At 39.5% G+C, this 11,037-nt stretch overlaps 1 protein-coding gene across 4 annotated transcripts; it reads left to right on the forward strand.

Annotated features, from left to right (window-relative positions):
- Positions 1 to 564: 564 nt before the first annotated feature.
- Positions 565 to 10,208, forward strand: tsku (tsukushi small leucine rich proteoglycan homolog (Xenopus laevis)). Of its 4 annotated transcripts, none has more exons than XM_042487109.2 (3): positions 565 to 854; positions 6,426 to 6,737; positions 7,353 to 10,208. In XM_042487109.2, the coding sequence occupies exons 2-3, from the start codon at positions 6,432 to 6,434 to the stop codon at positions 8,091 to 8,093; spliced, it is 1,047 nt and encodes a 348-aa protein (XP_042343043.1). In that variant the 5' UTR covers positions 565 to 854; positions 6,426 to 6,431; the 3' UTR covers positions 8,094 to 10,208. The 4 variants fall into 4 exon arrangements, with proteins under 4 accessions (XP_042343043.1, XP_042343040.1, XP_042343041.1 ...); XM_042487106.2 differs by having other exon boundaries at positions 565 to 850; XM_042487107.2 differs by lacking the exon at positions 565 to 854 and adding an exon at positions 1,197 to 1,395.
- Positions 10,209 to 11,037: the final 829 nt, after the last annotated feature.

Raw genomic sequence — 11,037 nt, forward strand, 5'->3', positions numbered from 1 at the left:
TTTTACAAAGTAAAAGGTCCTCCCATGCCAACACTTTCTTTACACTATTTAATCAAGTCAAATTAGTTTTATCAGCTATCATTAAAATAAAAACAGATACAGATAATCAATAAAATGCCAAATATCTTCCCTGATAATCAGCCAGAATGATCATCTCTCTTCTAGTAAGAATTGCTTCACTATGTCAGCATGGACATCAAAAAGGTTTTGAGATGAAACATAACTGGAATTGTACACATGTTGATTAAATATGGGATTCATTGTGAGTACCTATTGAAATTGTGTGATTAAACACAATCAAAAACAATAATCGTTTGACTGCCCTATTTTTTTTTTTTTAGTTAGTTCCCCTGACCTGCATGCACCCTGGCAGCAATAGCCATCGTAAGTCAAAAACCTAGTTAACTGACCTGAAAGTACATACAAAAAAATAAATAAATAATCAGCCTAACTATTTAGAACAAATACTTGTCAAAACAAAGAGTGAAACCACAAACAAACTGTCACAGTTGGTGCATTTTATTTTGATAAGTATTGACAGGAAGTGCTCCTATTTTGAACGCTCGCGGGTTTGACGGTGGTAAAACGAGCCGAAGACGGGCAGGACTTCATGGGATGGGAACATATGAGTGTGTCCCAGTGTTTCCAGCTCCTGACAGTTCACTGTGGCGGAGCAGACACGTAAAGGGACCCGCAGAGCTCATGCGGAGCAGCAGGCAGACGATCGGCGGGGACACGGAAGCGCTGTGGGGGTCTGGAGAATGGGAGCGGTGAAGTGAAAAACGGCCGAAAAGCGGACAGCCTGGATGAAAGGCACCAAAGTTACACGGAACTCAATCTGAGGAGAAAAGTAGGTAAAGTAATTAAAGTAGGACCATTAAAAAAAAAAAAAACAACTCCTTCTTCGTCTGTCAGAAAGTGTCTGATTATCATGTTAGTTTCGGACACAGAAACGCAGCAGAGGAGAGGACTGCTGTGGTCAGATCAGATTTCACGTTTGCCTCTGTGTTCAAGAAACCGCCCCTGGTGTCCCGTCTGGACTGACCAGGCTCTGGTGTGTCGTTACCGCAAATTATTCAGAAACAAGAGAGAAACTTTATGGAGTGTGCAGACTCCCGTGGATGATGCGCGCAGAGGTGGCATGTGGAGCTGTGATTGACAGCTGAAAGGGGCGGGGTTGACGTTGAAGGCAGTATTAACGGTACTTAAGTGTTATACGTCTGATCGTCTACTTGTTTTGGGGATTTTATCGGGAAAGGCTGCAGCAGAGTCCTCAGCTCGCTCCCTGATTTGCCACGTACGGCTGCAAGAAATTTGATCTGCGGAGGTGCCATGCAGTGACTGTATACCCGCCTCCTATGTTCACTTTCCTGGGCATGGCAGTGGTTCACTGAGGTAATGCGGAGGGCAATTACACATTGGTCACATTTGGTCAGTTTTATGTTACAGAATGGGGAGTAATGGAAACAGATATAAGAGAAAAAGAAGAGCTCGATAAGGGATAACTGTTAAAAGTACTGCTTTTATGATATAAACAGTGGTGAACAAAATATTTTAGTTTTAGGGCCACATTCAGGAAAAAAACTGTTTTTTGAGACTTCGAGAATTAAGTCCTACTTCTATGAGAAAAACATCATAGGCCTATTACGAGAATAAAGTCGTAGTTTTAAGAGTAATAAGTAGTAATTTTATGACAATAAAGTCGTAGTCTTACGACTTTTCTCGTAAATTTACGAGAAAAAAAGTCGTAATTTTACAAGAAAAAGTTCATAATTTTATGAGAATAAAGGTTTTATATTACGAGATTGAACTTGTAATTTCAGGAGAAAAAAGTCGTAATATTACGAGAATAAAGTCAGTTTTTACGAGAAAGGGGATATATAAATAAACATATTGTCAGCAAACTATAAAACAGGCGAGAGCACAGGCAGCCTCCATGGCAACCCCTGTCCCCGGTGTCGTGCTGTGCCACACACAGTCAACAGGTAACCTGTTGATCTGTGGTCTCGCCTGTTTTGTAGTTTGCAGGCAATATGATTATTTCCTGTTTTGTAAGTACTAAGCATACAACTGGATACATTGGACTTAGATTACACTGCAAGAACTGTGTGAGAAACGGATTTGGCTTTTGTTAAATGTGGTTTCCAATCAGTCAATAAAACATATTAGCATCAGTGAAGTTAACCGATGTAAGTCAGCAGCTTTTCAGTTAAAAACACAAATCCCAAAACCAACGTTTGTGCCATAATAACCCGTTTCCACCCAGACGGCTTCAAAATAAAGGCCATGCAAGATGAAATGCCCATTAATTTTAGGTCAGTTTTAATCTCATCTCTGTAAGATCTTACACTCACAACATAACTGCTAAATCTAACTTTGCAGTGAATTAACCTGTTTTATTAGACTGTTTCATAGACAAAAGTGGTCATTATATTTAGGCAACACAGTCAGCTACACCTCCAGTGAATCTTTCATCACCTTTTTTTTCTAAAATACTGTCTCCTCTGGCTCTGCTAAAATGCACTATGTTGGATTTGATCAGCCTCCTTGCTTGTGATTATATTTATTCACCACTGTAGGCATCCCAGTGCTGCCTAATTGTTTCAAAACACTTTAGTACCATCAGTTTAATTTAAATCACTGCCTCCTCCTCAGTGTCGTGCATTAATTTGGCTTAAAAGGATTAGCGTGGCATCCATCTTCTAATTACACAGTTTTCAGCCTTCAAGATTGAAGATTAAATTAGGACAGCACGGTCTCAATGGCATGAAGAATATATCACACTGCTGGGGGATATTGAACAAATTGAGGGCTAAATGATGTTTGACATAGATGCAAATAAATGTGGGAGAACTAAGTAGATATTATGTTGCATACGTTCACTCTGCCTTGTGCTTGAATTTTTTTTTTAATGAATTGAGTTAAAGAAAAGCCAGTCAGAAAAAAAATCTTGTAAAGACTTAAGATAAGTAAACTGCTCATGGGCAATAAAAGTGGTGCTTTTATATTGGCTCTTGATGAATTAAATGATTGTGTTTACACTGATAACACACTATGGTAATTGGATTATCACAGCAGGACAGTTTGGTTAAAGTCTGCATGTAGTAGCAAACTGATAAGTTATAGTTTAAAAAAATCGCACCCTTAAAAGCAATTAATGTAAGCTGTAGGGAGGTAAATAAATAAATAAACAACTAACGGCTGATGATCCTTAGCAGGATCCCAGGAATAAAAGGTGTCAAAAGACCTCTGAAAGTGAGAAGGTGTTGGGGCGTGATTTCACAGGCTTTTGCCAATTGTCCACTCAGTGGGTTCGTGTCTCTAACTGCCGTTGTCTTTGGGTAATTGTAGTAGTTAGAATGTGTCTGATTTGAAGGCAGAGCCGGCAGCAGTTTGCTATTAGCTGAGATTTATTGGCGAGAGGTCGAGAGCAACACCTGGTGCAGAGAGCTCACAATCCTCACTGAAGCAACAGATGAAGGAAAGTCAGGAGGGAGGGACGGACCAGTGTGGTTACAAAACCACACAGAGGTGACGAGCTGCTGAGGACCAGTGTGCTAGACGTAAAAAGCGTATAACCATTTGGTTTTACTGGCTGTTTCCCATGTTTAGTCTGCACATTGCTTCTCTGTGGTTTCCCAGCAAGGCTGACCTCTTTGAGCCTTGCAGTTTGCTTGAGGTGAAACAAAACTTGTAATTGCAGAGAGGGCGGAAAACGACCTTATTATCATTTGATTTTATGACAGCCAATGATGTGATAAATACACAGAAAATGGGAATTTAAGGAACAGTATGTAGAATTTAGTGGCATCTAGTGGGGAGGATTGCACATTGCAACCAGCTGAAACTTCTGCTGTGTGCCAAGCATGAACTTCCAGTTAGGAGTTTAGGAGTCCTTCAGTGTTCAATATTCAGAAAGTTTTTGCCAGTAACTGAATTTTCTGCAATGCTTTCTTTCTCTCTAAAATAAATGGAATAGGTGATTAAAACTGGCAGAAACACTGAAAAAAGCAGCTGCACCTTACAAATCAGTGTTTTTCCGACACTTTTTGGCTCGTTGCAGAAGGGCTGCTAGCCTGGCATCTGTTAATGTTTGCTCACCCTTTTTCTCTGATAACTTAAGATCTAGAAATTCAGGAGGTTTTGTCCTGAAGCCAAATGATCCGCAGAGGTCTCTTCCTCTCCAAACAGACCAGGTGATTTAAACCGGTAAAAAGGCTGAATAAATCAGTTTTGTGTTACAAATCAGTGCTTTCAAACGCTCTTGTCGTTAAAGGGATGCTTACTACGGTGGTCAACATGAAAACATAAAAAAAACAAAAAAAAAACTAAAAAAAACAGTTGCTTTTTTCAGGTGATTACAAACCAAAGAAAACATAGTTATTATGTTATATTAAATTGCTGCCAATATATCCCCCCTAAATCCTACTCACTGGATCTTTAAGCAGTTGCTATAGAAACTGTAAGTCCAAAGTTGATTTCCAAAACAATATAAAGAATTCATTCATCAGTTTTTTTCCCCATCTGTCATTTACACATGGTTCATTCCAGGGACGGACTATTTAGCTTCTGAAGAGCTCAACCGGAAGAAATCGTGTTAAATTTTGTTCAGTGAGTGAAAGATTTGTGTATTCAGTTCAATTTGACAGTCATAAACCTCGCCCATTCCTGTTTGGTCAAAATGTGCAGCTGGAGGCACTCAGGCCTTCACTGCAAACACACACACACACACACACACACAATACCAATCTTCACTAACTACATACTCACTAATGTAAATGCACTATAGTGAACAGATTTATGAAAAGTTATATAGTATTTATATTTAAGTTAAACTACTTTATGGATAAGAAGAAAATAAAATGTCTTAATAAAGATTCAAAAAACATGGCAGTAAACAAACTGTTGCTGAGCGAGTGAATCACTGAAATCATTCAGTTGATTTCATCATAAACTCCTTCACTGAAAGAAACACTGCACAGAGGTGATCAGCTCTGTCTGAGTAGACTTTGAGCCATTGTAATCAGCCTGCATACGGTGACTTGCAAGTACTACGTAGTCATGTAACCTCATCCTCTTATGTAAGCCAACATAAATAACTGTAACCCCTGTGAGATATGCCTGATAACAGCCGTATCCTGGGTCTCTTAGTACATTATTACTGCATACCCCAAAAAGAGTCAGAATTTAAAACAAATGTCAATTTTTAAGGATTAACGAGAAATATTATTATATTTCTCTTGCAACAACGTACCAACTTGAATTTTTTTGAGAGGCTGGATTTGCCCATAAGCAATACTTTTAAACTTTGAAACCTTTAAATTTTGAGCTTTCTGGGTGAATTTTGAATAGCAGTACTCTCAGTAATATCCTGTTTATTGTCATTCATGAATAAATTCTGTAAAACCCTTGGTTGCTTCTCTCATATGAAATCTGCTGTGTCATGCCTGGGGCCACTTGACCATGACTGATCATTTCTACCTGTTACACAACTCTTAACCTCTGTACAATATGCAAGTGTTTGCGTGTGTGTGTGTGTGTACATATGTGCTTGAGTTGAACTGGGTGAGCTCTGCTCAGCTCTCATTTATACACAGAGGGACAAAAACAGCTTCAGCAACGCCTGAAAAAAGGTATGATAGGTGGTCAGGAAATTTCTTTGAGGATTTTATTGCCATTTTAATTCACTTATTCTATAATTGTATTTACTGTATATTACTTCTTTATGAATGTTTGATTAACTTTGTGCTTCAAATTATTGATATATACTTTACTTTTTAATTGCCAGGCTTTGTTTTATTTATTTATTTTTCACATTGAAGCTTTCTTTTCTGCTATTATTTCAGATGCAGTGGCTTTAGTATTTGACCTTATGGCAGTAAAATGATCAGAATGATTATTTTTTCATCTTAATGCACTGAAGTCTCAAGGATTTGCTCAGCAGGTTTCAGTTTTCCTAATTTTAAGATAGAACAGAGATATTTTAAGGGCCTTGATTTAGAGTACACTCAAATTTTTATTTTTCCAACCATGCATACTCATTCTAGTGAGTAAACTAAGAAAGTGCAAATGAACTCTTTGATCAAAGAAATTAGGTCACACCCATTGGGAAGCCAAGAGGGAGGGAAATTAGGGCTACTCAAGTTGCACAAATAAAAGCTTTAAGGTTTTTTTTTTCCACAAAGCTTAACAAATACCTTGAAGATGGTGTTTGAGCAGGAACAGCTCCTCTGATTTCTAAAGTTTGGACAAGGTGTACTGATTGGATCTGGTGACTGTGGTAATGCATCTTTCTCAGATGGTGATTGTAGCTTGAAAGGTGATTTGAACATAATAAAAAGTGGCTTTTTTTAGAGAAAACCTTTCTAAGCTCCATGGGAGTGGCATGTTAAAAATGTCTCAAAGGTAAATAATTCTTTCTCCAGGGCATAATGGCACTCCTCCTGTGGCTCGGCCTATTGCTACTGGCCTCCGTCCAGTCCAGTACGGTTAAGAACTGCTACCCGGGCTGCCATTGTGAGGTGGAAAGCTTTGGCCTGTTCAACAGCTTCAGCCTGACCAGGGTGGACTGTCGAGGGCTGGGACCGGGCACCACCATGCCCATCCCCATCCCATTGGACACTGCCCACCTAGACCTGTCCTCCAACGCCATGGGCCCGCTCGGTGACACCATGTTGGCTGGTCCAGGCTACACCACCCTGATTAGCTTGGACCTGAGCAGCAACTTCATAACAACGGTCAGTGGTTGGAGGAAAACAAGTACAGATTTTTTGGTCTAAAATGAGCTCATGTAAGCTGTGAATGAAAAAGTTCTGAATGGATTTACAGTCAACAAAATATGTCCCTCCCTTATTCAATACACTCACACAGGTTTTGGTGCTACAGTGTTACATATTTAGACATAACTTGCGGCTAATGTTATCCAATGCTTGCTAACTTTAGATCTTTACTGAGTACTATTTAGTTTCTGTATTGTTTGGCTCACCACCACAGCTCTCATTTACAGTGTTTTTAGTTGTGGAACGAAGAGGAAAAAAATCTGTACAAACATGCAAACATTTTACAAATAAACATTTTAACTGTTTTATCAAGAAAGATAAGAAAATAATGAAGACCATAACTATACTTTTTTTTAAAAGTAAAAGTTTCCGTACTATGACCTAACAAGACAAGACAAGTGCATTTTTAATGACATAAAAAGTTACCCTGTCACACACATATGTCAATAAATACAAAACTTGTATTGTTTTATTTCATTGTATCTTTAACCCTTAAAATATTACCTAGTAACTGATTAACTCTTCAAATGTTTTCTTTTTCTCTTTATCCCCTCCTTGCCTTCACACCATCAGGTAACACCCAATGCTTTGTCCAAGCTGCGTTACCTGGAGACTCTAGATCTGAGCCACAACAACCTGGACCACCTCTCCCCGAGCTGCTTCTCCGGCCTCCCTCTGGCTGAAGTTGACCTCAGTCACAACAGCTTCCGAGAGTTTGACTTGGACGTGTTCACTACCAAAATTAATGGTGAACCTGTCAGCGTGGATCTGTCTCATAACAAGCTCGTGTCAGTCTCCACAACTTTGCATGGAAGAGTGCTACACATTCAAAGCTTAAATCTATCAGCAAACTGGCTGTCAAGTGTACCGAGGCTGGCGGGACTCCCGCTGAGGTACCTCAATCTGGATGGTAACCCCATCACACACATCAAGGAGGGTGCATTTGCGCAGCTGAAAGATCTGGTTTATTTATCTGCTAGTGGCCTCCATGAGCTCCAGGAGATTGAGCCGTACAGCTTCAAGGGCCTCCAGAGCCTGCAGGTTCTGGATCTCTCAAACAATGCCAAGCTCAAGACTCTGAGCCCTGCAGTTTTCAGCGGACTAGACTCCCTGCAAGAGCTGAATTTGTCTGGCTCCGGTGTGGTGTCTTTGCCAAATAACATGCTGACCCACCTGCCCAGTATTAAGAGTATTACACTGGGACGAAACATCCACTGCTGGAGGACCCAGAAACAGGGGCAGTTTCACCGGCAGCTGGGTCAAGTCCAACACAACGAGGTGCTGAACTGTAATGTGGAGGGCATTGTGTTGTGAAACAGTGCCTGTGGAAATGGACCATTTCTTATGGGCTCAATCAGAAGTGCTTGTTGGATGTGCCAATAGCTTCCGAAACTGCTTCAGCCCTAAACCTTTCAAGTGTCTGTTAACACTTGATTTCCAACATGGGCGGACAACATGTCCCACAAACAAGTTCTGACAGAGTATACCCGGCCCTTACAAATCCTGATGCCAGAGCTGTGCCTTAACTGCTTTGATATGCAAAACACCTTTGTGTTACTTTGACTTAGTAACCTTATTTCCAAGGTGAACTTTTGGAATATGTCTTAAGGGTTTAAAGTAACCCTGATGAAATCTTGATATAAGTATCATAAACGCTGTTTCTCAAAAAAAATGGCCAAATGTGCAGCATTCCTCATAGATGAGTTTTTTTTCCATATCTTAACTTGCAGCCTAAAAGCTGTAGAGAACATTCATAAATCTAAAACTTTTAGTAATATTTTGTCAATTTTACTTCATTTAAAGTAGGCTCATATTTAGAGTTATTTGCACTTATTCCAGTTGTGGTATTTTCCTTTAATAATGCACTCAAACATGGCCTAAATGTCATCCAGTGTAATACAAAACTTTCTATGCATTGCTCATACTACCCACACTGAAGAATATTTTACTGTTTACCACTAAGATTTTTTATTTGACTTTGAATGTGATGCTTTGTTGGAACGATTAAAGGGAGGATTTAGTTTTTTAGAGTTAAATGAGAAGATTGATACCACTCTGTTCAAGCTTTAGGTAGAAGATGATGAGCTCAGACCAGCACAAAGACTGGAAATGGTGAAACAGCTAGTCTGACTCTGTCCAAAGAAAATCTAAAGCTCACAAATTAACACATTGTATTTTTTACAGATTCTGTACAAATAAAACAAACTTTAACTTGTCAACCCTAGGAAATATTATCAATTTTTTTGAAAATGAAAAGCTATTTCAGAGAAAAGCAGATAGGGTCTACAAAATTTTAAAGATATGTCCATCCTCCCAGTTAATGAGTATCATTTTTGCATGTGCCCGAGGCACAACGTTTAGCCTGTAATTCACAAAACCAGCCTGAAAATGAAGTTAATTTTAAACGACTGTGAGTCTGTGGAGGACAGCCAGCACGACTGTCGGACCCTTGTAGGACCTGGTTGATGCCACACTATGATTGGCCCGTCTGTTTTATAGGGGCGGGACTAAGTAAAGGTTCAATTTGGGGGATTTTGTGACCTTCAGACAGAACCATGCTGGCTGTCTCCCTCAGTTTTCAGTCTTAATGATTAACTTGGCCAAACAGCTGCTGGCTTTAACTTTGTATTTAACCATACAGACACAAGAGTGGTATTAATCATTTTATCTAACTCTTTACAAGAAAGCTAATGTGCGCATTTCCCAAAAATATCGAACCGTACAATGGAAGTACCAGATTTGTTTTTATTTAGCATGGTCTGTGGTGGAAACATACAGTAACACCTGTAACTGTGAGGATCTTTTCTTGTTTCATCCACAAAATGACCATTTCATTACTTGAATTTTTTCCTGTGTCCACCAGCCCCAATCTGACATCCATTATGTTTGGACCGTCATAATGACACTTTTGGTGTACACTTTGCAAATTAGGTCAGCAGCCTTTGACACGGCGTTCTATGTTTTGACTGTTTGACATTACACAATGGGAGTACAAAAACTGTGACCACGTTGACCGGGAGTTCGTTGTGAATCAAGATGCTTGTTTGGAACAGATTTGACCAGTGAAGTATGAAAGCTTTCACATAATTGGTAATGAAGTGATGCCGCTTTCTGTTGATGTTTAAACACAGAGCTGCACTGTGCTGTCATGTGTAATGTCATCTCGCCATTCCTGTGGTGTTTCTGTGGGCCTAAGAGGACGATCAGCCTCAAGACTGCATACGAGGGTTTTTGAATGTCAGCAATCTGTGAAGAGTGTTTTGATTTTAAAATTTAAAAAAAATTGTTAAGTGTTAAAAATTCATCTTTTCAGTTGGTTAATTGAAAGTCAGATGAGCTTGTAAAAGTTTATATTTGTATGTATGTAACTATATTGTACATAATTTGATATAATCATATGTGTAATAAATTGACTGCTAACTCTTTGAATGACTGTTGTTTGTTCTGTGTTACATGAAAACAGCAACAATTGTCAGGTGTGCCAGCAAAGGAGCGCAAACACACAAAACCACATGCAACAAGATTGTGTCATTGTCGACACTTTATATAACTTTTTGCTAGAAATCCTGTTTTTCAAAGCAGTGTGTGATTTGTCTCTATGCGTGGGACTGACTCATAGCAGGGTGTGTCCCTCTGCAGGACAAGAGGACAGCTTAGATCTCAACAGTTTGCCTACACAGCACTTTCTTCACACTTTTTACAACTCAGCAACATGTTGCATATAAAACTGTTTTTTTGGTGCTTTATTTACTTGGAAGTGTCCTGCTACACAGACACATACACACACTTGTGGTCTTGAATGGACCTTAAAAGACACTGAAGTGGGCAGACATGCCAGGACTTGGCAGGATACTATGCTACACTGGGCTGGTAACCTGCCAAAAAGGTGACTGGGAAGGAGACGAGCAGAGAAAAGGAGAAAGGGGGAGAAAGCCGGGTTTCTGTCATAGCAGCTTACAGATCGTCTGTGTGTGTCTGGCACTGAGTTTTTTGTCCTGTGAGACAGAGAAGACATTATGCCCTCTTTTCTGTGACACATCTTCTAAACTCTGAGACACCCAGAAAGAGCCAAAATAAGGCTGACTAAAGCAAGGGATTTTCACAGAATTCACCATAGTCGTGCTGTAGATGTTACAACCTGAGCACTGAGTGTAGGAATGCAGAGGATCTTTGAAAATCAAAATCTCTCCAGTTGTCTTATATTTGAGTCTTTCAGTGCTTATGCATGTATGAATGTGACTCTTTCTCTACACGTTGG

Source organism: Plectropomus leopardus, chromosome 6 (assembly GCF_026936395.1).
Source record: "Plectropomus leopardus strain MGB_pleo_1.0 chromosome 6, ASM2693639v1, whole genome shotgun sequence".
Taxonomy (NCBI): Eukaryota; Metazoa; Chordata; class Actinopteri; order Perciformes; family Serranidae; genus Plectropomus; species Plectropomus leopardus.

Bases quoted from the DNA above. Each gene is read 5' to 3' on its own strand.
- tsku (XM_042487109.2), top strand. From the start codon at position 6,432: ATGGCACTCCTCCTGTGGCTCGGCCTATTGCTACTGGCCTCCGTCCAG. The intron at 6,738-7,352 runs GTCAGTGGTTGG...TCACACCATCAG, and splicing joins GCAGCAACTTCATAACAACG to GTAACACCCAATGCTTTGTC.